The 27,955-nt window shown below is 45.4% G+C and overlaps 1 protein-coding gene across 1 annotated transcript in view; it reads right to left on the bottom strand.

The window, feature by feature from the left end:
* LOC142303863 (dual oxidase 1-like) overlaps positions 1 to 27,955 on the bottom strand; it is a 421,125-nt gene that overhangs the window by 28,295 nt on the left and 364,875 nt on the right. The window contains exons 30-32 of the mRNA XM_075345668.1: positions 26,800 to 26,958; positions 20,251 to 20,406; positions 7,757 to 7,885 (exon numbers count right to left, since the gene is read on the bottom strand). Of these exons, the coding sequence (XP_075201783.1) occupies positions 7,757 to 7,885; positions 20,251 to 20,406; positions 26,800 to 26,958 (444 nt within the window). The remainder of the gene's footprint in view (positions 1 to 7,756; positions 7,886 to 20,250; positions 20,407 to 26,799; positions 26,959 to 27,955) is intronic.

Raw genomic sequence — 27,955 nt, 5'->3', positions numbered from 1 at the left:
TTACTGGTTGGTAACACTGTTAGACCCACGCTAAAAGGAGAAATTTATGTCTCTTATTCCCGAGGCGGAGAGGTCAGGCAAAATGCAGCAGTTCCAGAAGGCCATAGTCACGGAAGTAGGCAAAGCATTCCCCTCACAAAACGCTAGCGGCATAGGTCAGGAATCAGTGGACAACCAAGGCGTACAGCCGAGAGGGGCACAAGTCCAATCCGCCAGAGGTAGGGGAACAGTCTTTAAGATGTGGGACAGTTTTCTCAGCCCCTCACATACCACAGCCCCTGAGGTGAGGGGTAGTGCCACAAGAAATCCTAAGTTTGCCCAGATGCTCAAGGAGTACCTTGCAGATCAAACAACTGTACTCCGACATTCCTCTGTGCCTTACAATTAATGGGTATCCAAGCTGGACACGTGGCATGAATTGGCTCTCTACGCCTTGGAAGTCCTGGCCTGCCCTGCCGCTAGCGTTTTGTCAGAGCGTGTTTTTAGTGCCGCAGGTGGAATCATTACAGATAAACGCACCCGCCTGTCAACTGTAAATGCTGACAGGCTGACTCTGATCAAGATGAACAAGGGTTGGATTGGGCCAGACTTCACCACACCACCAGCAAATGACAGCGGAATTTAAAGTTTGTAACGTGAATTTGCCATGTACCTCCACTCACCCATGGTAACACACTTCTGGACTTTGGCTAATCGCTGGACTGCTCCTCCTTCTCCTCATGCGCCATCATGATGACCGTTACAATAGTTAAGCCGTTGTTTCAGGTATACCCCCAGTGGTAAATTTTTTCACCCATTCTTTCAGAATGGGCATTAAAACGACAGGAGACCCGCTCCTTTGCAATGGGAACAATGTTTTGAAGCCCTCATGCACATCTCTATCCAGGGACAATGTGGAGCCTCCAAATTTTTGGCTGCCCTGCCTAAGGGCTATACTACAATAGACCCACTAACTTACAATGGGCACTTCATGTTTACAGGCCATCATGCACGTCTCTATCCAGGGACAATATGGAGCCTGACGCTGCCACCGACTGCCACACACGTGCGGTTTTTAAATGCAAGCACGGACGCAATAAGAACCTAACAGGTTTTTAGGAGCGACAATTACTGAGAAGTCTGACACTATCAGGCACTGCTGACTGACGTGTATTATACACTAGACTTGTGCGTTATATAATAGTTTGGTAAAAACGCACACAAGTGCACCTGTACGCTGCCACCGACAGGCACACACGTGCGGTTTTTAAATGCAAGCACGGACGCACTAAGAACCTAACACAGGTTTTAGGAGCAAAAATTAAGAACTCTGACACTATCAGCCACTGCTGACTGACGTGTATTATACACTACACTTGTGCGTTATATAATAGTTTGGTAAAAACGCACACAAGTGCACCTGTACGCTGCCACCGACAGGCACACACGTGCAGTTTTTAAATGCAAGCACGGACACACTAAGAACCCAACACAGGTTTTAGGAGCAAAAATTAAGAACTCTGACACTATCAGCCACTGCTGACTGACGTGTATTATACACTACACTTGTGCGTTATATAATAGTTTGGTAAAAACGCACACAAGTGCACCTGTACGCTGCCACCGACAGGCACACACGTGCGGTTTTTAAATGCAAGCACGGACGCACTAAGAACCTAACACAGGTTTTAGGAGCAAAAATTAAGAACTCTGACACTATCAGCCACTGCTGACTGACGTGTCTTATACACTACACTTGTGCGTTATATAATAGTTGGGTAAAAACGCACACAAGTGCACCTGTACGCTGCCACCGACAGGCACACACGTGCGGTTTTTAAATGCAAGCACGGACGCACTAAGAACCTAACACAGGTTTTAGGAGCAAAAATTAAGAACTCTGACACTATCAGCCACTGCTGACTGACGTGTATTATACACTACACTTGTGCGTTATATAATAGTTTGGTAAAAACGCACACAAGTGCACCTGTACGCTGCCACCGACAGGCACACACGTGCGGTTTTTAAATGCAAGCACGGACGCACTAAGAACCTAACACAGGTTTTAGGAGCAAAAATTAAGAACTCTGACACTATCAGACACTGCTGACTGACGTGTATTATACACTACACTTGTGCGTTATATAATAGTTTGGTAAAAACGCACACAAGTGCACCTGTACGCTGCCACCGACAGGCACACACGTGCGGTTTTTAAATGCAAGCACGGACGCACTAAGAACCTAACACAGGTTTTAGGAGCAAAAATGAAGAACTCTGACACTATCAGCCACTGCTGACTGACGTGTATTATACACTACACTTGTGCGTTATATTATAGTTTGGTAAAAACGCACACAAGTGCACCTGTACGCTGCCACCGACAGGCACACACGTGCGGTTTTTAAATGCAAGCACGGACGCACTAAGAACCTAACACAGGTTTTAGGAGCAAAAATGAAGAACTCTGACACTATCAGCCACTGCTGACTGACGTGTATTATACACTACACTTGTGCGTTATATTATAGTTTGGTAAAAACGCACACAAGTGCACCTGTACGCTGCCACCGACAGGCACACACGTGCGGTTTTTAAATGCAAGCACGGACGCACTAAGAACCTAACAGGTTTTAGGAGCGACAATTGCTGAGAAGTCTGACACTATCAGGACTGTTTTAGACTGTGTACACCAGCCCCAGATATGATGAAGGCTGGTATACGGTCACCACTAGGAATGGCTATATACCCTGCCTGCCTGCCTGCCTGTATACTGCTACAATAGTCCTGACAAGGACTCTTTTGGTCACTAGCCTGTATTCCAACCTGGCTATACCCTGCCTGTATACAGCAACAATAGTCCTGAGAAGGACTCTGCTACTGTACTCCGACCTGGCTATACCCTGCCTACCTGTATACAACTAGAATAGTCCTGCGAAGGACTTTTGGTCACACTGTTTGCAGCCCTGCTACGGAAATAGCTATAAAGGGCCGCAAACCTTTCCCTGAAGCAGCGACCCTCTCCCTGCACTGACTGTCTGGATAGCTGTGAGCAGAGCACAGCGCGCCCGCCGGTATAAAGGCTCGGTCACGCTGTGCAGGCCGGCCAATCACTGCAATTCCACAACTAACAGGGCTGTGGCATTGCAGTGGTCTGCCAGCCAATCCCTGCATGAGGGCTGGCTCTCAAAAGAGCGCCAACATGCAGGGATGAAGACCACGAGTACAGCACGAGTATCGCGAGATTACTCGGTCCCCGCCGAGTAGACCGAGTACAGTGATACTCGTGCGAGTACCGAGTAGTAACAAGCATGCTCGCTCATCACTAGTGACTTTCTCTGCAGTCGGCGCAGAGATCAGCAGATGACATTGGCGTACCTACTATTGTGACACAGGATATCACTGCCATGCAACACGAATGCGTGGAACTCCAACATTAACTGCCAGTCTCTGATTGTTTGTGTATTGCAGTATTGAGGTGCCGAGACCTTACAGATCTCTGAGCTACACTGTACTTCGGATGCACATCGATCTGAGGTAGACAGTAGGGTCGGTAGGCTCCTCATGAGCACAGGCCTGGTCATGGTCGCGCTCTTTTCAACCGCTATCATTATGCCCTGAATTGGAATTGCCTTAGTCAGACCCTCACCAGTCAAATGTTGGAGACATTTCCTAGTGAAAAAACGCTACTATTGCTTATCTTAAAGGGGTTTTCCCTTAAAAAATGTTAGTGTGTATGGGTCAAGGTTAGGGAGTTTAAAAATAAAACCTTCTACCCACTTCCCAGACGAACACCGTTTTTCTACACTAGTTTCTTTGTCCCACAATAGTCGCCTCACATGCGCAATGTATTGTGATGCATGTGTGGCGCTCCTGAGGCTTCAGGCGCCACAGGGTATTACACCTCCTTTATGGGGTAATATCCATTCCAGGTTAGAGGGGGTTAACTGCCGGTGCTTTCACAAAACCACACACAAAACAATAACGTGCTTTCCCATAGGGGGTGGACTAGGGCAGACAGGGAATTAGCCATCATGAAGCATGGAACTTCCCCAGTCGCTAGGACAACCACTGGGGGCGGGCACCACTTATGTTAAGAAGTAGGCGCAACCATCTCACTAGAGCAGACTTTCCCGGGCACAGCTTGGGATAACATCTCGCACAGAAAAGAGGAGTGTAGTATTTCTCTTTATTCATGGGGCCCGTGGCTTGGAGCTGGAGGCTCAGCCCGGGTTCCGGATAGCAAACGGGGGACATTTCACTAGAAAGAAGAAAAAGAGTTCAGCTTACCGATCAGCTGTTCACCAATTTCTGCTAGGATCCTGTGCATGGAAAGGTAGGACTGCCTTGTAGATCCACATAAAGAAAGAAAAATCCAGCGCAGTTCCTCAGGATGAATTAAAATCCAATTTATTTGTAACAACCTTTAAAAATATTTTTCCGGTAAACACCTGGTGTAAAATGACCACACAGTATAACATGGAACTATGAGTTTCGGCATGCTGTCTTATTCATATTCCAACATGGAACATGAATAAGACAGCACATCGAAACGCGTAGTCCAATGTTATACTGTGTTGTACCAATTGTTACCAATAAATTGGATTTTAATTAATCCTGAGGAACTGCGCTGGATTTTTCTTTCTTTATGATTTCACTAGAAAGACTTCCACAGGCACCGGCGGTGACCGATGACTATCTAGGATCGGCTGGAGCCTATCGTGGCAGAGACCGGTACTCTGGGGCAGCGCCTGAACTACCAGTGAGTAAAAAACCTGGAACCGCAGACCCTGTCTCTGCCTCTCCTTTGCTGGTGCCCATCGTAGCGGCGCCAATGGGGACTACCACCACCTCCGTCCGTCCTCCGTCATCCTCCCCGGGGTAACCCCGCTCCGACTGTGGGGAGCGGCACCATCCCGGCTGCGACCTTCACCATCAGCCCCGAAGAGCAGCACCTGCAGCGGCGACCCATCTCTGGCTGCAGACCACAGGTGGCGTCACGATCTTAAAAGGACTTTCCTCACCGTCACTACCCCCATCCTCCATCCTTGCTCCCGTCCACCGCCTTCCCTCCCTCCTGTTCGCCTTGGGGTTACGAAACCGGGCGGATGTGCACCCCTGGGATGTGCACCCCTGGCCCGGCGACGAGTCGGGTAAAACCACCTCGACCCCAGGGTGTTGCACATGAAATTGATCAGCAGCTGACCTCAGCATTTATATTCTGTTGACTGCAGTCGATCGCTGCTGATTAGATGCAGGTATCATATGCATAACATTTTTTATGCCAGTAGACTACAAGAGACACCGAAGCCAGTGTAAGACCGGCGTTACACTTGCGATTAACTCGCACAAGTGAAATGCGAGAAAATCTCGCATTGCACTCGGACCAATGTTAAGCAATGAGGCAGCTCCGATCTGCTATTTTTTTCTCAAATCAAATCGGACTGAGAAAAAAATCGCAGCATGCTCCGATTTTTAGAGTTTCTCGTGCGAGTCACTTCAATGCAAGTCTATGGGTGCGAGAAAAAAAACGGATGTCACACGGACGGCCCACAGACCATCCTAGTGACATGCATTTTTCTAAATTCATTTATCGCATGTTGCAGAAAACACTGTAAATGAATGAGGTCTGTCGATCAATCTTTCTCTCTCTGTTAATGTCAGTCTCTATCTCTCTCTGTCTGTCGGTCTCTCCCACCCCCTCTCTCATACTCACCTATCACCGGCGCAGAGCTGCACGGCTTTCACAAAGCTCTGGCAGCTTTTCTTCTTTTGAAAAAGCCAGCCGCTCATTATTCCATCACGTATTCCCTACTTTCCCCGCTCACCAGCGCCTATGATTGGTTGCAGTCAGGCACGCCCCCACGTTGAGTGACAGCTGTCTCACTGCAACCAATCACAGCTGCCGGTGGGCGGGTCTATATCGTGCAGAAAAATAAATAAATAAATAAATAATTTTAAAAAAATGGCGTGCGGTCCCCCCAATTTTGATACCAGCCAAGGTAAAGCCATACGGCTAGTATTGCCAGGATGGGGAGCCCCACGTTATGGGGAGCCCCCCAGCCTAAAAATATCAGCCAGCAGCTGCCCGGAATTGCCGCATCCATTTGATGCGACAGTCCCGGGACTGTACCCAGCTCATCCCGAATTGCCCTGGTGCGGTGGCAATCGAGGTAATAAGGATTTAATAGCAGCAGCCCATAGCTGCCACTAAGTCCTAGGTTAATCATGGCAGGCGTCTCCCCTAGATACCTTCCATGATTAACCTATAAGTTAAAGAAAATAAACACATACACCCAAAAATCCTTTAGTTGGAATAAATGACAAAAAAAACCCACCCTCTTTGACCACTTTATTAAAATCCCCAAATACCCCGCCAGGTCCAACGTAATCCACAGAGGTCTCAAGACGCTTTCAGCTCTGCTACATCGGAAGCTGATAGAGAGCGGCCACAGATCACGACCACTCTCTGTGAGGTCCACAGACCAACAGAAGTGAGTCGCGCTATCAGCGATGATGTCGCTCAGGTTAACCGCGGCCACAGATCTCAGGTGGAGGACTTCAGCTGTGGCCGCAGCTAACCTCAGTGATGGCACCGCTGATCACGCAGATCACTTCAGTCACTCAGTGAATTTGTGGTCACCGGCGAGACCTTCACTGGTGACCGAAAATCAGGCCACAACACACAGACAGAGCCGCAGGATGACAATAAAGTCGGGTGAAGTTCATCCGAGTTCATTCTGATCGCGCGGCTCTGTCTGTGGCTGCTGTCAGCGGCCATGTAGCAGAGCTGAATGGCAGATGGCATAGCTACTGAGAATAAAAATGGATCACATATGGATCACACACGGATTGCACATGGACTACAATGTAGAGAAAAATCACAGAATCGCATTGCAGTTGTATTGCACATGGATCATCACTCGGACAGAGCTCATGCTACTTTCTAGCATGAGAATCGGTCCGATTTTCCAATCGCAAGTGTAACGCCAGCCTAAGAAAGCGGTATTGGTCTAGAAAGTGAGTACAGGTTTTTTTTTTTTTTTTATACAAACACTTTTAAAGTATGGGAAAACCCAAACATTTAAGACAACCTTTTAGGAAACCTGCTTGAGGCTATGTCCGCACATTGCTTTGCAGTGCAAAAAAAGACATGTCAATTGTTTTTGCCATTTGGGTTTTGCACTGCAAAGCTGAGTTTTTGACCAAAGTTCTGCAACAAAAAGGCTGCAGTTTGAACTGCATAGTGCGGACAAGAAACCCAAATTCCCATAGACTTTGCTTGAAAAGCAGAACACAACCATTTTGGCATTAAACGCTGCAGTTCAAAAAGCAGCAAAAAAGCAGGTAAAAAGCAACGTGCGGACATAGGCCACAAATGTGTTTTAAAACACTGATTACTTGGTCATCTGAGTTTTTTTGTATCTATAGTAATATAACTCCAGCTAATTCACTGCTCAGAAATTAGACCAATGAATTAATTACAACAGTTAAGTATATGCAAAAGTTATTAGATGTCTTTTAATCAGTGCAATAGCAAAAAAAAATTCTCAGCAATTCTTTATGACCATAATATATTTTCTAAAATTACTGGATATTGAGATAAAACAATAATTAGCAATTTGGGTATATTAGCTTGGTTTTTAATATCACTTATAAAATTGTGTGAGCGTTGAATAGCAAACATTGTTAATGGCAGTGGAGATGACTAAGCAGAAATTAATTTGATCCATTTCACTTTCATCCAAATTAATTTAAACACTAAATCACTCACCTCTGGGTGAACTTCCTGCAGAGAAGTGAAAAACGGCTCAAACTGTGGCCTTCCAAAGTGAGTGATGGATCGTAAACCCGTGAATAAGCTGCGGTTCAGAACTTTCTGGAAGTGTCTTTCACAAATATACTAAAATAGAAGAGATGGGCATTATTTATGGTTTAGTCTATTTTTGCCCACATTATCAAGTTCTAATTCAAATATTTAGTCCTTCTGCATCTGCTCAATGAATAAGGCCTTGGATGCACTTGCGTTTAGCACGGATGAGTGCAATCCGATAATACATCAGACTGCACTCGCACCAGTCCAAAATTATGGGGCAGTGTTCATCTGTAATTGATGTCTCATGCTGTATCGGCATGAACAATGAATTGCAGCAAGTTAAAATTAAAATTAGCTCCAAAAGGCATAAAGTTAAAGATGATATTCTTCCAATGTTATTTTAGGCACAAAAAAAAATAATTTTCATCTTTTCCATTTTTAATTTAACAAAAAAGGAAAATGTGAGCCTCCAGCTGTGACCTCAGTTGAACTCGCTGCCAGATTGCCGGACTTTCAGATTGCATGACACAGCGGAAGAGCAGTCCGGCAATCTGGCAGCAAGTTCAACTGAGGTCATAGCTGGTGGTTATCATGGTACTCTATGTGTTCTGTAGGCCAACAAGTGTAACCGCCGATGAACTCACTGCCGTATTACCAGACTGTTGGTTTGCATGACATGGTGGCAGAGCAGTTCAGCGGCGAGTTCATCAGTGGTCACAGTAGGTACCATGGGGATCCCTAGCTGTCAACATCAGTGAACAGAGTGATCAGTATGTCCCAAAGGCTGCAGTGAGCAGTAACGTTTTCTGTCACCGCAGCCTCTAGATGTAGCAGAGCTATGGATCGTCGTGGGATGTCATGTTTTTGGGGTTAACAAATGGGCGAAAGAGAGTATGTGTGTTTTTATTTCAAATTAAGGATTTTGCATAGTTTGTGTTTATTTCTTTTGATTTACAGGGTTAGTAATTGGTGTGTCTCAGACGCATCTGTATTACTAACCTAGGTCTTGATGGCATCTGTGATTTTTGACAAATCATAGTTATCGTCAACCCCATATATTACCCAATTGCCATGGCACGAGGGCAATCGGGATAAGCAGGGTACAGCGCCAGAATTGGCGCATCTAATGGATTCACCAATTCTGTGGTGGCTGCGAGCTCGAATATCAATCACCCCTCCAACGATGATAATACCAACCCACAGCTCTCAGCTTTACCTTGGTTGGTTATAAACAATAGGGGGACCCCACGCTATTTTTTTTATTTATTTATTTAAATGATTTTAAAAAAAACACCTTGAGATTCCCTCTCATTTTGATTACAACTGGGCAAACTTGTTTGATTTGCATTTGCCAATTTCAAATTCAGTACAAGCATTACCCTGTTTGATTTGAGCTTGGGTACGCAAGTATTTTTGTGAAAAATCAGTAATGATCGGCTATGTTCGGTAACTGTTCAAACTTTCCAAAATGCTTTTCTTATAAAAATTACATTTGGATAGGATTGTGGTGCTGTATGATGACTGGGCTGATATGTTTAATAGTGTTGAGCCACCCCCTAGTGTTAGAGTTCGGTTTGGTTCGTCGAACGGGGGCTCCGTTTGACAAACTCCTTTGAACCACATCGAAAACAATGGCAGGCAAACACATAAAAACACACAGTGGCTCAGTGGCTAGCACTGCAGTCTTGCAGCACTGGGGTCCTGGGTTCAAATCCCACCAAGGACAACATCTGTTATGAGTTTGTATGTTCTCCCCGTGTTTGTTTGGGTTTCTTCCGGTTTCCTCCCACACTACAAAGACATACTAATAGGGACTCTAGATTGTGAGCCCCAATGGGGACAGTGTTGCCAATGTATGTAAAGCGCTGTGGCATTAATAGCGCTATATAAATGAATAAAATTATTATTATTATACATGTACACATACAGTTAATAAACATTGCCATTACACTTACAGGTCCCCGCGACGTGTCCTGCACTCTGTCTCCAGCCGCTTTCCCTTCCGATCATCGCTGCGCCCTCCCGGTAACCAGCACTGATGATAGGACCTTCCGTGATGTCAAAATAGCATGTGACTAGTCACGTGTCTATTATCTCATTGGCTACAGACTAATCACATGGCTAGACGTCATGCTAGGTCCTGTCAGTGTATCTCTCCGGTACGTGGTGCTCCTTTGAGCATCTCCGTGTACCGGTGCGATGCTTCGGCAAATGGTCGACTCCCCGTTCCTTCATGTCAGCGCTCTTTACAGAGTCAGCCCACATGCAAGGACTGGATGCCACAGCCGGTTACTATAGCAACGGTGGCGACGGTGACGTAACTGCTTACAACCCGCAGCCTCTGTTACTCACTGAGTGATTAGACTACACGGCAGCAGCAGCGTCTTCCTCCCATGCAGTGCTGTCTGATGTAGCAGAGCTGCATCGGATGACGGAGAAAGAAGACAGAAGACCAGGATCGTGGAGGGTTGCGAGGGAGTAATAAACATGGAGTCTCTAAGTGTGTCTGTGTATTTATTTCTATTAAAGTATTTTTTCTCTATGTGGTGTCTTTTTTTAACCCTTTATTGGAGATTCTTAATGGCCGGGGTAAACTTGCCTGACATTAAGAATCTCTGGCTTAATACTAGCTAGTAAAACAAAGCTAGTATTAACACGTATTACCCAGCAAGCCAACCGGCTTTAGGGCTCCTGGAAGAGTTGGATACAGCGCCAGTTGATGGCGCTTCTATGAAAGCGCCATTTTCTGGGGCGGCTGCGGACTGCAATTCACAGCAGAGGGGTCCAGAAAGCTCGGGCCAACCTGTGCTGCGGATTCCAATCCCCAGCTACCTAGTTGTACCTGGCTAGAAACAAAAATGGGGCGAAGCCCATGTCGTTTTTTTTTTTTTTGTCTTTTTTCTTAATTATTTCATGAAATTCATGAAATGATTAAAAAAAGGGCTTCCCTATATTTTTAGCTCCCAGCCGGGTACAAATAGGCAGCTGGTGGTTGGGGGCAGCCCGTAGGTGCCTGCTGTACCTGGCTAGCATACAAAAATATGGCGAACCACACGTCATTTTTGGGGGGGGGCAAAAAACTCCTGCATACAGTCCTGGATGGAGTATGCTGAGTCTTGTCATTCTGCTCCCCCTACCTCTCCCTCCAGCATACAGTCCTGGATGGAGGATGCTGATCCTTGTAGTTCTGCAGCTCCTGTCTGCTCTCCTCCATACACACAGACAGCAGCTGCAGAACTACAAGGCTCAGCATACTCCATGCAGGACTGTATGCAGGAGTTTTTTGCCCCCCAAAAGATTACATGGGCTTTGCCATGTTTTTGTATGCTAGCCAAGTACAGCAGGCAGCTACGGCCTGCCCCAACCCCCAGCTGCCTATTTGTACCCGGCTGGGAACCAAAAATATAGGGAAGCCCTTTTTTTTAATTATTTCATGAATTTCATGGAATAATTTTAAAAAAAATGACGTGGTCTTCTCCCAATTTTTGTGTCCAGCCAGGAACAACTAGGCAGCTGCGGATTGGAATACGCAGCGCAGGATGCCCAAGCTTTCTGGGCACCCCTGCGCTGAGAATTGCAGTCCGCAGCCGCCCCAGAAAATGGCGCTTTCATAGAAGCGCCATCTTCTGGCGCTGTATCCAACTCTTCCAGCTGCCCTGGTGACGGGTGGCTTGCTGGGTAATAATGGAGTTAGGGCTAGCTGTAAAATATCAAATGGCCGTAAGCCCAAAATTCATGGTGTCTTGCCAATATTAGACATGGCCACCATGAATTTCTAGTACAAATAAAAAAAAACACAACACACAAAAAATATTTTTATTAGAAATAAAACACAACACAATTAGTGAATCCATCTTTATTGAAATAAAGAACCCCCTCTGCAGTAATCCACCGTCCAATCCGGATCCAATATCATCTGATCAGTTTGCTGAAAGGCAAAGTGATCAGATGATGTGTCAGGTTCAAGGGCCTGAATCACATGACACAGCAGCTGATTGTATAAACGGCTTTTATACAATCAGGTGATGCATCAGTGCAAAAAAAAATAAAAAACAAACTACACACTTCTGTGCAGACTCCTGTCCAACAGCACCAGATGATAGTTTAGCTGGCCAGGCGGTAAACAGCAGGCCTCACCGCTCGACTTATAGTGTCAGCTGATTCCGTCAGGTGACCGCATCAGCTGACCATTGCCAGGTCTGAGAGAGAGAAAAGAGAGAGGAAAGAGAGAAAAAATATAGAGAGAGAAGAGAGAGAGAAAAGAGAGAGAGAAAAGAGAGAGAGAGAAAAGAGAGAGAGAAGAGAGAGAGAAAAGAGAAGAGAGAGAGGGAGAATGAGAGAGAAGAGAGAGAGAAAAGGAGAGAAGAGAGAGGAAAGAGAGAGAAGAGATAGAGGAGAGAGAAGAGAGAAGAGAGAGAGGAGAGAGAGTGAAAAGAGAGAGGAGAGGGAAGAGAGAGAGGAGAGAGAAGAGAGAGGGAGAGAGAGAGAAGAGAGAGAAAAGAGAGAGGAGAGAAGAGGAGAGAAGAGAGAGATAGAGGAGAGAGGCGAGAAGAGAGAGAGAATTGAGAGATAGAAGAGAGAGAAGAGAGAGGAGAGAGAGGGAAAAAGAGAAAAAGAGAGACTGAGAAAAAGAGAGAGAGAAAAAGAGAAAGAGAGAGAGAAAAAGAGAGAAAAAGAGAGAGAGAGAAGAGAGAGAAAAGAGAGAAAAGAGAAGAGAGGGAGAGAGAGAAGATGAGAGATGAGAGAGGAAAGAGAGAGAAGAGAGAGAAGAGAGAAGAGAGAGAGAGGAGAGAGAGCGAAAAGAGAGAGGAGAGAGAAGAGAGAGAGAAGAGAGAGGGAGAGAGAGAAGAGAGAGAAAAGAGAGAGAGGAGAGAAGAGGAGAGAATAGAGAGAAGAGAGAGGAGAGAGAGAAAGAGAGAGAGGGAAAAGAGAAAAAGAGAGACTGAGAGAAAGAGAGAGAGAGAGAGAGAAAAAGAGAAAGAGAGAGAGAGAAAAAGAGAAAAAGAGAGAGAGAGAAAGAGAGAGAGAAAGAGAGAGAGAAAAAAAGAGAAAGAGAGCGAAAAAGAGAGAGAGGGAGAGAGAGGAGAGCAATGCAGCCTCATTCAGTGAACTGGTCCGATTTTAGAAGTGTGTCCCGCGGCTCACAGCTGATGTCCGGCTCCTCTCCTCAGTGCATAATTGCATAATTAAATTAAATTATAATTATAAATAAATAATAATTATAATTTAAAATAAATTAAATTCTTTATCGGGACGGCTGGGACTCAAACTCGTGAACTAACCCTCCTTAGGCGGGAGCTCTATCCATTGAGCCACTGCCTCTCATGAAAAGCATAGGAAGATTTGGTAATCTTGACTTCTATACTGCAGTAGAGAATCTAGAAGCAGATTTTTCAGCTGCAAGGATGGATGGATGGGCGGATGGATGGGCGGATGGATGGATGGGCGGATGGATGGATGGGCGGATGGATGGATGGGCGGATGGATGGATAGGCGCATAGATGGATGGGCGGGCAGATGGATGGGCGGATGGATGGATGGATGGGCGGGATGGATGGATGGGCGGGCGGATGGATGGATGGATGGGCGGGCGGATGGATGGATGGGTGCTCGGATGGATGGGCGGGCGGATGGATGGACAGGCAGATGGATGAATAGATGGATGGGCGGATGGATGGATGGGCGGATAGATGGATGGATGAACGGATGGATGGGGGCGGATGGATGAATGGATGGGCGGATGGATGAATGGATGGGCGGATGGGTGGATGGATGAATGGATGGGTGGATGGATGAATGGATGGGCGGATGGATGGATAGATGGATGGGCAGATGGATAGATGGGTGGGCGGATGGATGGATGGGTGGGTGGATGGATGGATGGATGGATGGATGGGCGGATGGATGGATAGATGGATGGGCGGATGGATGCATAGATGTATGGGCGGATGGATGGGTGGATGGATGGGTGGGTGGATGGATGGATGGGCGGATGGATGGATAGATGGATGGGCGGATGGATGCATAGATGTATGGGCGGATGGATGGGTGGATGGATGGCTGGGCGGATGGATAGATGGATGGGCGGATGGATGGATGGGAGGATGGATGGATGGGCGGATGGATGGCTGGATAAATGGGCAGATGGGCGGATGGATGGGCGGGCAAACACCGGCAGTGCCACACTCATCCCCGCACACATGCAGGTGCTACAACCCCCATCACAGCGCACATCACGCAGGCACTAGCTGGGTGAAGTCTCCGCTGACAGCGCGGCTCACTTCATTGCTACGTGGATCTGACACAGAGCGCTCGTGTTCTATGGCGCTCCTGTCATCTTCATGTAGCAGAGCTGGATGCGTCGTGGGACCTCTGTGGATTACGCCGGACCTGGAGGGGTATTTGGGGATTTAAATAAAATGGTGAAAGAGGGTGTTTTTTTGTCTTTTATTCCAAATAAAGGATTTATCGTTGTGTGTGTTTATTTACTTTGACTTACAGGTTAATCATGGAAGGTATCTCGGGGAGACGGCTGCCATGATTAACCCCTTATTACCCCAATTGCCACAGCACCAGGGCAATTTGGGATGAGCTGGGTAGAGTCACGGGACTGTTGTATCTAATGGATGCAGCAATTCCGGGCGGCTGCTGGGTGATATTGTTCGGGTGGTGGGCTGCCCATAACGTGGCGCTCCCCATCCTGACAATACCAGCCTCCAGCCGTGTGGCTTTATCCTGGCTGGTATCAAAATTGGGGGGAAACGCAGTTTTTTGTTTTTGTTTTTTTATTATTTATTTATTTATTTATTTTACTGCATGATATAGACCCACCCGCCGGCGGCTGTGATTGGTTGCAGTGAGACAGCTGTCACTCATCGTGGGGGCATGTCTGACTGCAACCAATCATGGGCGCCGGTGGGCGGGGAAAGCAGGGAATGCCTGATTGAATAATGAAGTGGCAGCCATTTTCAAAAGAGGAAAAGCCGCCAGAGCTTTGTGCAGCCTCAAGCCCGTGATCGGTGAGTAGGAAAGAGAGAGGGATTGTGTTGGGGACGCAGGACGCATGCAGATACGAAACGTGCGCACATAGCCTTACTGTGAAAAGCCACGCTCAAACCATTCTCAAAAGGTAACTCAAACTGCCGAGCTTTAAGCAAATCGTTTGAGTTCGTCGAACAACTCGAACACCCCCCCCCCCGCAAATCACTCGAATTTGAAATTGGGGAACCGTTCGAATCGAACATCGCTCAACTCTAATGTTTAATGTAGGGAAGGGGTGGTGAGAGGCCAGAGGAGCAGATCACTCCAGTGGATTATATCTGTCAGAGCTGCACTCGAAGCACTGATACTTCACCTCACACACCATACATCTGGTACGATGTGTGAGGCTTTTCATAGCAGGGTGACTCAGTGTCATCATGGTGATGACCAGTGCTTGCCATGGCAGTGATCAGGTCCCTGTCATCGCATTACAGGGACCCAATCACTCCGAAGAGGAGTGCAATCCTCTCCCTGCCACCTGAATGCTGCGATTGCAATTGATCTCAGCATTTAGGGGGTTAAACTGCCAGAAGCATTGCGAGCATCGCTCCTGGCAGTGAGAGCTGGTCTCAGTACAAGATAAGCCGCAGATTCAGCGGTGATCGTAGGGACACAGCGCCTGAACCACCAAGATCACCATGTTATACTGGGTACATCATGTATTTGGAACGCACCGACAATCATGACAAACCCAGTGCGTTCAATGTCGCAAAGAAGTTAAAGGGAATCTGTCAGCAGGTTATTGCTTTATAATCTGACAGCAGCATGTTGTAAGGGCAGAGACCCTAATGTAGTAAATTATCAATTAGTATACTGGGTGCAGGAGTTGTGATAGTCACATCTTTCTCTGCTGCAATTTTAGCAGATCTCAGTTGTTAATCTGTGTATAATTCCACCCATACCACTGATTAGCAGCTTTCTATATACAATTTATTTTGACAGAAAGCTGTTACTCATTGCAGGGGTTTGGGTTGGACTAGGAGGAAATAGACAGATTGTCTTGTAGTGATAATCTCCTGCTGATAACAAAAAAACCCTATACTTGTATTGACACAGCAAAATACATCCTACTCTCTCCTCACATATTTACCCCCTCACTCTCCAAACTATCTCCTCACACATCCCCCGTTATCCACACTTTGGCTGCACCCATCTCATCCCTCTCATTCGCCATACTGTATATGCACACATTCCCTTCCCTCACTCCCCATACGGTGTAACACCCATTTTACACCTTTACGCCCCATACTGTGTCTATGTGCCGCCCCTGTGCCAGCAGCCGGGCTGCTCGTATCCGGATCCGCGGTAGCTCGAGGGGTCTCCGGACCCGGGGGTCGTGCGGCCACTCAAATAAAGTAGGGTATTTACAGGGGATTGTGTATTTACAGTTCGTGACGCCACCTGTGGTGTGTGGTAAGATGTAGTACCATCGCTGCAGCTGGGAGTACCCGGGGGCAATGGAATGGGCAGCTAGGTGTTTTAACCCCTCCATGGGTAGGGGGATGCCCTACCCGGGGATGCCCTGGGACTCGGGGATGGTGTTGGGAAATGCCGTTGGGGTTGAAAGGGTCTCTTGCGTACTCACTCAGTCCATAAAGCTGACACCGACAACTTGGTAAACTAAAGTTCTGGACACCGCTGCCGCTGAGGGGAGCTAGTTTGGGTCCCGTCCCCGATGGTGTTGCCTGATGATCTGTGACCTTTTTCCTGGCACCTAGTTCACTTCTTAGTTGGCCCCGGCGGTAGCTTGAAACTAATCGGGTCCCGCTCCCCAGTGTGGCTAACTGAGGGAGCTTGCTCTCAGGGTTAACGCTTGGGATTTTCTGGACCATTTTTGTGGAAAGTCCTATCCCCCTCGTTGTGCTAGTACCCCGATTTTGGAGCAGGTGGAAAGCGGATCTTGAAGGCTCCGTTCTCGTCGGGTAAATTGTCAGGTTGCCTGAAGCTACTCCCTGACCTAGGGTCCACGTAACCCATCGTGCTCTGGTCCCAGCCCGGTGATGGTACAAGGCCGCCAGCTGTCCTCCATGACAGTTCCGTGCCCCTTGTCACGATCCCCTGCGACCGAGGGTCCAGATTCTACCAGGCCCAGACCACCGTCTGCCACCTAGTAATTTCCAAGGAGCCCAGCTCCTGACCTCCTCTCTCGATCACTTCCAACACTTCACATTCCCTTTCTCTGACTGACTCCTGACCTCCCCTTAACCAACCCCCCACGTGGGAGACCCTATTCCACTCAGGCCGTCCACTGGTGTGTCTGGTGGTTGTGGTGCAGAGTGTTCCTAGGATTTTTATTAGCTGCTGATGGCAACACCATAGTTGGGGACCCATAACCAAGGAGGAGATGGATATTGCACAGAAGGGCAGATTGCACAATACCCTGTGACGACCTGATAGGCCAGGGCGTCACATCTACACCCATCCCCTCCCTTGATTCCCACACCGTGATCTCAAGTTTGTCCCTTCTCCCTCGCACCCCATACTGTGTCCGCACCCATCACCCTCTCTCATACTCATTCCTCCTACATGCCTCTTTTGCTCTCCATACTGTCTACGCATAAAACTCCCTTGCTCTCCATAATGTGTCAACATCCATCCCCCTTTCATGCTGTTTTCTATGTATAGATATATAGATGTCAGTTTTTGGACACCCATAAATCTCATATAGATTACCTATCATTGGGATAGGTCATTAATATGTTAGCCCAGGACAACCATTTTAACTCCCTGTTATTAAAAATTCAGGCTGTTTTCAGGTTTTTTAAAAAATGTGCATCTTTTAGAGCAGACCGTTGACTATACATTTACATTTATCAAGGCATGCATTACATTTCTTACCAGAAAAATATCAAATTATATAAAAGATGAGTTTTCTTAATTTTTATATACTATATTTACTTTTATCACTATACATTTGCACATAAAACTGACAATTATATCATGAGAGATTTATTGTGTTCAATTATATAATTTCCTGATAGAAGAAATAGGCCAGTAAAAGCTTTCTTTATGGAGCACTATTAATAGTACTTTTATGTAGTAAAATTGCTGTAAAATTGCATGAAAGTACAGAACCTATCTTACTCATATATCTAAGAAATTTTAGTGAAAAGGAAAAGCTACATTAAAGCTCTTAGATAAAAAAATACACTATGTGCTTTTTCTGTTGCTTTACAATTTGGCATAAAATTATAGTTTCAACAGAAAATTGGCCGAAATTCTAGTAATGGGTTTGAGTTGTCTCTGACAGCTAGCTTAGTGCCTACTTTTGGGTCACAGCTTTCTTCCTGACCATTTACACTTTCATCATTGATTGAATATGCTTATGCATTTACTTACATCAATGTTACAATTTAATATCTACTGACAAAAATGTAAAATAAAATAAAAGTATTTTCATATGTATTAACCCAGGATCCATAGCTTCATCCTACATGAGGCGGTCACATGTTCACTCCAATGCCATTTTCTACTGCTTTTCACAGCGTAGAGCGCTCTGGTGATTTTCTTGTGCTTGTGCACTTCATATCAGTCTTTTCTGTCATTATAATGGCAGAAAGACACATAATGTCCCACTCTCCTGCATTTTGTAATTTTGCACCCTTTGGTGCCTTTCATGTCGCACTAAGGGGTGCTTAGCGTTGTATTTAGCCAAAAAAATGAAATAAAAAAATGACGTAGGGTTCCCCCTATTTTTGTAGCCAGCTAGGGTAAAGCAGACGGCTGCAGGCTGCAGACCACAGCTGGCAACCTCACCTTGGCTGGTAATCCAAAACTGAGGGCACCCCACTCTGTTATTTTAAATTAAATAAATAATTAAAAAAAAAAACACGTAGGGGTCCCCCCAAAATTGTATCACCAGCCAAGGTAAAGCAGACAGCTGGGGTCTGATATTCTCAGACTAGGGAGGTCCATGGTTATTGGACTCTCCCCAGCCTAAAAATAGCAGGCCACAGCCGCCCCAGAAGTGGTGCATCCATTAGATGTGCCAATCCTGGTGCTTCGCCCCAGCTCATCCCGCGCCCTGGTGTGGTGGCAAACGGGGTAATATATGGGGTTAATACCAGATGTGTAATGTCACCTGGCATCAAGCCCTGGGGTTGGTGAGGTCAGGCGTCTATCAGATATCCGACATCACCAACCCAGTCAGTAATAAAAAAAAATAGACGACAAACACATTTTTATTTGAAAAAATACTCCCCAATACATTCCCTCTTTAGCCAATTTATTAGAAAGAAAAACAAACCCAGGTCTGGTGTAATCCAAGGGGTTGCCATGACGATCCACACTGTCCCAGTCAATGAAGAGCAGAATGTTCCCCATTGGCTGGGAGAGCAGTGCAGTGACCTGAGCTAACATCAATGGGTCAGCCCAGGTCACTGCAGGGCATGACAAGTGCTGCTGTCAGCTAGGTACATTACCTGCGCTGATCTCCTGCACTTCTGACAGCCCCTGTCACTGAGTTCAATGACCGCCGCCTTCACAGCCAAGTATCGCGAGAGGCCCGTGACGTCACCGCTAGTCAGTCTCGGGTCAGAAGCGAGAGAAGGTGATGTGACAAGCGGCGGCCATGGAGGACAGTGACAGCGCTGAGGTCGGGACTTCATCACCGCAGGTAAGCCGAGCGGGACCATGTGTGTAGAGTGCCAGGAGGACGGACGTGTGTGTGTGTGTGTGTGTGTGTGTATGCCGCGTGCAGGAGGGGGCGGAGCGAGCTGAGCGGGGAAGTGTGGGCTTCCTGCACGTAACTAGGATAAACATCGGGTTACTAACCAAAGCGCTTTGCTTGGATACCCGATGTTTATCTTGGTTACCAGCTTCTGGCAGGCTGCCAGCGATGGCTCCTGCACACTGTAGCTGTAAAAAGCCCTGCTTTTTGCTGCTAGAACCGTTCTCGAACGTATCTAGAACTATCGAGCTTTAGCAAAAAGCTCGAGTTCTAGTTCGATCTAGAACACCCCCCAAAATCACTCGAACCGCGAACTGGAGAACCACGAACCACGAACTGCGCTCAACTCTACTTATTAATCCTCCCAGCGCTCACACTGTGCGCTGTGAGGATTCAACAGATTCTGAGCTGGGAAAGGCCACTCACACTAGACCGTAGAGCCTACATATCGGCCATTCCCACTAGTCGGACATGCCTATTCCATACACTTCTAGTGAGTAAGGCTGTGGCCACTAGTCAGACTCTGGCTGGGTACATGCATATTGTACAATTGTGTTCACGTGACCGCCGTTCTCGGCTCACAGTATGTGCACTGGGAGGATTCATATGTCTGCAGTCAGACAGAATGACTGCAGACTTATCACTTTAGACCAGATAACCCTTTTAAAATGATAACATTTTCTACATGAATATGTTACATTCTTAAACTTCTTAATTGTGTTTTCTTAAAAAGTTTTCTTACCAACATGGTCGTGCGTAAGTCAAATTTCTCAGCAAACTGGGTAATGTAGATGTGAACAGAGACCAAATTATGTTCATCATTTTCCTCTACTTCTTTGATGATTTCTGCCAGCCACTCAAACTGTCGTTGTGTACGAGTAACCCAGATGAAGTATATCTGTAAAAATAGGGGAAATTTCCATTTATGCTATACAGAGATATCAGGCTATTTATTGGCTGCTGTGGTACATACCTCAAATATTGGAATAAATAAAGAATTCCTTAATAGAGACTTGTTTATTGATCGAATATTCATATTACATATCTATAAAAAAACCTCATCCACATGAGGGATAAACTAACTGACGATTGTTTGCCATTACAGTGCACTTATTCGTAGTATGTATACTATGACTGAGGGTGCTGTGCAGTATAGTATATATACTATATATAAGGGGGCAGAGACAGCAGAAACATGCCAGTTAATTCACACATTACCTAGAGGATAGTTATTTGTATGTAATATGAAGATTTGATCAATAAAGAAATATCTTATATAATGTGGATGTGCTGCCCTCATGTTCATTGCTCATGTGGTAATTATTAATACTTTTTGATAACCACTCTTGTGGACATTCAAGTTAACAATGTTATTAACTTTTTAGTGTTTCTCAATTATATTTTTAAAGAAATTTGAGTTTGAAGGCAATGAGTTTGAAGGGACATTGTCTCATGCTTCATTCGGACATCACATATGTGTTCTATCAATGTTTTCATGTATAAAACATGTACCCCTTAAACAGCAACATATCCAGGGGGATACACGGGGCATTTATCTCAGGTGCCAATGGCAGAGGAGCACCATCAGTCCGCCTGGTGCAAAGATCCACAAAGTCTCCAAGGCACCTGCATTTTGCCGTTCCCCCTCATGGATTGAGACTTGGCAGTTGTCTGAGCTGGTTATCAAGCTGACAGCTGGCCCAGAGAAGGTACAGTATGCTAGCTTCTAGAAATCAATTGTACTCTCATCTTATCAAAATTAGAACAATTGAATCTCTGACTGCAGTGCTTGTGTATCTAGTGTGTCTAGATCCTGTTGAATATGCCCTCTCTCCCCTCTAGTGTTGGCTACTCCTCCTATCTTAGTATCATCTTCAAACTTTATGAGTTCCTCAATAACTCTCCAGATCATTTATAAAGATATTAAATAGCACTGGGCCCAAATGCTGCCTTGCAGCATCCCGCTTTTGATTTTCCTCCAGGTTGATGTGTATCTATTTCGTATTACTCATTGCGCCCAATCATTAAGCCAGTTATGAATCCATCTAACTGATTTTCTGTTGATTCCGTACCTGATCTTTTTTTCAATGAGGATGTCATGTGATACTTTATTGAATTCCTTACTGAAGTCAAGGTATACAATATCCATGGCATTCCTTTGGTCCAACCACTCAGTGACTTTGTTGTAGAAGGAAATCAGGTTGGTCTCACAAGATTTATTAGTCATAAAGCCGTGCCAGCTTTGGTTGATTAATGCCTTCCCATCTAGGTACCTAAGTAAATTTTCTTTGACAATTTTCTCAAAGATTTTTCCTGCTATGGAGGCCAGGCTTACCGGCCCGTAATTCCTGGATCCTCCTTTCTCCCCTTTTTGTAGATAGGAACCACATTTGCCCTTTTCCAATCTAGAAGGACCTCTCCTGTTTCCCATGACTTATTGGAGATTATAGCAAGCGGTACTATTATTTCCTCAGTTATCTCTTTCAGGACTCTAGAGTGCAAATTGTCTGGACCTGGGGACTTGTTTTCCTTTTGTAGCGCCCCTGAGGCTTCGGTCGCCACAGGGTACTGCATATGATTGAGGGTGTAGTATTCATCCCAGGTATGAGGAGGTTAATGTCTGGTATGTCTCACACCACACAGTCAGAGAATGAGTCAGCAGTTTCCTTGCATAACACAGACAGCAGGTGCTCTCCACTAATTAGGCTGAAGGTGATCACCATAACAACAGGACTTCCCCAGCTTGGTGATTCATTTGGAGGGAGGGGGAGCACTGGTAAAATACAGGAGCAGGGAGAGAATTTCCTCAGAATGTCTGGGACACAAAAGAACACGGTCTTTAGGAGAGCGTGCTTCAGAGTTCCTCCAGTTAAAATCGGCCAGACCGTGACAGGCTGGAGACCTCGGGAGGAAAGGAGCCCAGTACCGGTAGATCACGTGGAACATAGGAGTTTAACGGTCGCTGAGGAGATACCGAGTCGGTTCTCCCAGGGCCAGCGCTACTACGGGGTGCAGAGCCCTAGGGCTAGCTTCATGTCGGCAACCAAATCTGCAGGACGGGAGGATTCCATGTCTTCCCGACCACTACCCACATAGCTTGAGGCACCATACATAGGGTCCGGGGTCTAGATCCAGTCGGACTCCACGGCAAGGATCCGCTTCACCTGCAACCGAGCTGGGACACCTAAACAACCAAGGGGGTCCCCAAGGTGCTTCATGCCACGGGGACCGACACAGCGCACACAGAGGAAGGGCCCACAGACTGCCATACCGGAATACCGGACCTACTTTTAACCTGCCCGGGATCGACCAGAGCCTGTCATGGCAAAGACCAGTACCGGGGGTGCGACGTTGAACCAGTAAGTAAAGACCTGGAACCTGCACCTATTGACTCTAATTCTGATTTCCGTCGCCCTGCGCTCCGGCGCTCCCAGGGACTGCCCCATCGCCATCCTGCCGGGGCCCACTCCGCCTATGGGGAGCGATACCATCCCGGCTGCACCTAACATCTGCCCCAGTGAGAGGCCCTGCAGCGGTGGCCACCTACCTTGCCGCGTACCACAGGTGGCGTCACGACTGTCATTCCTATTCACCCCATCCCCCACCATTTGCTGTATGCCTCAGGGTCTCCATCTTCCACTTGTTCTATGTTTTCCTTTTCTTTTTAAGCAGGTGATGTAATTTTTTGGTCATCCAACCAGGTTTCTTTTGGTCTTTCTCATTTTTCTTCTTTTTAAGGACTGTTAGTTCTTGTGCATTAACACTAGAAGTCCCAGAGAGGGATCATTTAACATTTCTACCTTTGGAACCCAGAGATGGGTCGAATGACCTGAAGGATTTTAGCTAACATCCTATAATCACCGTCTTTTGTTCTGTAGTTAAGGCCATTACTGTCGCACCACAGGAGGTTGTTGTTTTCCATTGAGTTTAGCCATTTAGTTTCTAGTTAGTTCTACTCAGTTTATTGTATGTCATTTGACCCTCTTTCGGGACTTCAGGGGGGAGCTCGAAAGTTCTGGGACTTCTACTGTTAAGGATTTCCTTACTGAAGATTTCCCATCCTTCATGTGCAGTTTTGTGCTTAAGAATTATGTCACATGGAATTCTACCAACCCTTGCCTTTAGGTGCTTGAAGTCTGCTCTGCTAAAGTTAAGACTTGTAGTCTTTGTCATCTCAGGTCTTATTCCTCTTGCAACCACAAATTCAAGGATAGCTTGATCGCTGAGTCCCAGTGTCCCTGCTACCCTTAGTCCCTTAAACCATATCCTCTTTGTTAAGACTAGGTCTAAGGTGTGGTTTTCCTCATATTTTCTTCTACCTGCTGGGAGATGAAGTTGTCTGCAAGGGAGGATAAACATTGGATAGAGCCTTTACTCTTACCTGTGAGGGTTTCCCAATGAATGTCTGGGTAGTTGAATTCTCCCACGAGCACTATTGCATTTTTTGGGGGGGAATATGGCCATTTAATGTGAAAAAATCTCATCCATATCCTCTGTTTGACCCGATGGTCAAGAATAAATGCCTACTATGATGTTCTTTCCATTGTTTACTTCATGAATTCTTAACCAAATTTTTCTAATAGATTCTCCTTCTTTACTTTCTGTGATGTGTTCTTTTTTAAACATACAATGCAACTACTCCTCTTTATTAGTTCTATTCTTTTTGAATGAGTTGTATCCTTCCATCTGTATGTTCCAATCGTGTGTCACTCCACCAGGTTTCTGTGATGTCAAAGACACCATAATTATCCTTCTGTATTACTAGTTCTAGTTTTCCTTGTGTGTTTCCCATGCTTCCTGCGTTTGTGTAAAACATTTTAGTTTGTGCTCTGTTGCTCCCCTTTTCTTGGATTCCTTCTGAGTATCTTTTCCTCTGTACCATATCTAGTATCTTTGTTTAGTTATCCTATGTAACATTAGTATCCTATGTTTTTATTTATGTCAGGAGCATTGAAAGGGTTGTCTAAGTTTGTGATGAAAGCATGCTGTCACACTATATGTCTAAAGACTTCTAATTCTCACGGCGTGCGCACTACACACTGTAGCTGTAAGGATCCTCTGCTGCCAGTAGTGAAAACAGGAGGTCACAAAACCACAAGGATTCGATTTACATACATGTGGTCATGTGCCAACTACAAGTGGTAGAGCGAGGCCAGACATGTCTAGTCGTAATGTGTCCCGAAGTATGCAATCACATACACTCACATGATCATCCACTATTGCTGGCACAGGAGAATCCAAAAAGTGTGCAGTATGTAAGCTGTGAGAATTCTGAAGTCTGCAATCACATGGAATGACTGCAGACTTTCATCAGAAGACAACTACTTTAATTAAAAATGAAAATGAAGCTCTCTAGCATGCCCTGTCCTAACAGCATATAATATACTCAGTATTAGGCTTCAGCTGTACGTGCTAGTTCCAGCAGCCATCACATGGCCATTCATATGCGATTTTTATCTTTACAGTCTCGTGAATAGAGATCAGCAAACCTGAGGCTGAAGGTTCGGGTTCGGAAATAGATATCCAAAAACAAGGTTCAGATTCGAGATTCGAGCGAGTGATGAGTACAAACCACTCAAGCAAGCAGTGTACAGTACATATAAGCAAAACACTTCCGGGGCAGGGTGTGCGAGGTTTATAAAAAAAAAAAAAATCTGGGGGGATTTGTGTGTGTACACTACATCTGATCATGCTGATTTTACCCCAAATGTGATCCGATCAAACACTGCACACAGCTTGCACAGGGCTGTGCATCACTCATACCCAAGCACAACGCTCGCTTGAGTGGTCCATACTCATTACTCACTCAAACCTCAAACCTGAACCTTGTTTATTTGGAGCTCGGTTTCCGAACTCAAACTTTGAACCTCGAGCCTCAGGTTCACTCATCTCTACTCGTGAAAACTAACATTCTTCCTGCTTTGCTCAACAAAGCAAGCGTTGTAGTTTTCCACTGAACATTTACAGAAGTAGGAAGAGCAGCTAGTTACCAGGTGACTGTAAGTATGCAAATAAGTGGTCCCATGGTGGTTATTAAACCGCGTGGGGATGCACCAAACCAGCCTGTTTGTGCTCTCCTCTGAAGGGAGGACTACACACCATTGTAGGAAATCTTCAGTTTCTTGGCAATTTTTTGCATGAAATATCCTTCATTTCTAAGAACAAGAATAGACTGTCGAGTTTCACATTAAAGTTCTCTTTTTATGGCCATTTTGAGAGTTTAATGGAACCAACAAATGTCATGCTCCAGATTCCCAACTAGCTCAAAGGAAGGTAAGTTTTATAACTTCTCTAACCAGCAAAACTGTTTTCAACTGTGCTAACATACTTCCACAAGGGTTTTCAAGGGATTACTAAACATCCATTAGCCTTCTAACACAGTTAGCAAACACAATGTACCATTAGAACACTGGAGTGGTGGATGTTGGAAACGGGACTCTACACACCTATGTAGATATTGCATAAAAAAAACAGATGTTTGCAGCTAGAATAGTCATTTACTACATTAGCAATGTATAGAGTGTATCTCTGTTTAATTTACTGTTAGCTTCATTGACAAAAAAATGTGCTTTTCTTTCAAAAATAAGGAAATATCTAAGTGACCCTAAACTTTTGAACTGTAATGTATATGTATATATATATATATATATATATATATATATATATATATATATATGCATATTTATTTAAAAAAACTATTCAGAAGTGAAAGTCAGTGATGAAACAATTAATGAGGACTAAAGGCAGTAGCATGGGCTGTCACCAGTCAAAAGCAACAGAGCATATCAGTTGATAATCAACCAATCATCTGTTGAATTATGTATTGTAAGAGGGCTAGAAAAGGCCAAGAATCCTTGATAAATATTTATTAGCAGTCAAATTGATAATATACATAGATAAAATCCAGGACAGCTACACTGGATGTTACTTAGTGTAGACCATATTAATCAAAGGACTCTGTTTCATCACATTGTACCATTGCTGGAAAACATTAAACCAGCATTTTTGTGAAATGTAAATTATATTGATAATTTTAATCATAGGCTAAACATCTTGGCATTGTCATGTCTGTGCACAGCAAGTGTGAGAGGTCTTGTGTAGATATCAGCAACTACTGTATTATGTAAGGTTAATACTATTCTAATGAATATTTCATATACAATTAACCTGTTTACCGCTTTCCATGTGTTATCTGCATTATTGTGCATATCTCTCTTCTGCACAATATTTTTATCTTACTTTGATTTTTTCCCTTCTATCTGATTCTAGATATAAAGACGTTCCATCTTACCTTTTTACACGTTATCTTTGCATTCACAGATGATTTAAATACCAAATCTTTAAGGATAGATGCAAAAGGTGTTACTCCGATACCCCCTCCAACCAGCACTGAAACGTCATATTTATTCCATTCTTGGTGTCCTTCACCAAAGGGTCCATCTAGGTATATCTAATGATCAGAGAGGTCCGTTAGCAACAAAGAAATATGGGGGAAAAGTAAAGCGGGCTTTACACGCTACGATATCGTTAATGAATTATCATCTGGGTCACAGTGTTTGTGACGCACATCTGGCGTCATTAACGATATCGCAGTGTGTGACACTTATGAGCGACCTTAAACGATCGCAAAAGCGGTCAAAATCGTTTGCCGCGGAGAGGTCGTCCTGAATCAAAAAATCGTTTTCTGCTTATTAGCGATGTTGTTCGTCGTTCCTGCGGCATCACACATTGCTGTGTGTGACACTGCAGGAGCGACGAACATCTCCTTACCTGCCACCACCGGCAATGCAGAGGGAAGAAGGTGGGCAGGATGTTATGTCCTGCTCATCTCCGCCCCTCCGCTTCGATTGGACGCCTGCCGTGTAACATTGCTGTGACGCCGCACGTTTCGCCCCCTTAGAAAGGAGTCGGATTGCCGTCCAGAGCGACGTCGCAGGGCAAGTAAGTATGTGTGACGGGGTTCAGTGAGGTTGTGTGGCACGGGCAACGATTTGCCCATGTCGCACGACCGACGGGGGCGGGTACGATTGATTGCGATCTCGCTAGCGAGATCGCAGAGTGTAAAGCCCGCTTAAATCTAAATTTATGAAATAACCTAATGCGTCAAAATGTTAATAAAATTATGATCCTACAAATGCTTTTGATGGTTAGGAGGAAACAACATAATCACAAAACATTTTTGCACTGTAATATTTGTACAACTTGACTCCAGAACAATCTGCATCTAACAGATCATATCTCTAAAGGGAAATGGTCATGCACAATAACGCTATGAACCTGAAGGATAATAGCGTTAGGAAGGTGCCCGGAAGGCAGGTAGTCAAATTGCCGGGTTGTGTAGCAGCCACCGCTCACAGTATAGTAAGTGGTGACCAGGAGCAGACATATTATTGATGCAATTTGTGCAACCGGAAAGGGGTCCAAGATAAGGGGGCCCATTTACACTG

The sequence above is a fragment of the Anomaloglossus baeobatrachus genome, chromosome 4 (assembly GCF_048569485.1).
Source record: "Anomaloglossus baeobatrachus isolate aAnoBae1 chromosome 4, aAnoBae1.hap1, whole genome shotgun sequence".
In the NCBI taxonomy this organism is placed as follows: Eukaryota; Metazoa; Chordata; class Amphibia; order Anura; family Aromobatidae; genus Anomaloglossus; species Anomaloglossus baeobatrachus.
This window is presented reverse-complemented; position numbering and strand designations above follow the sequence as displayed.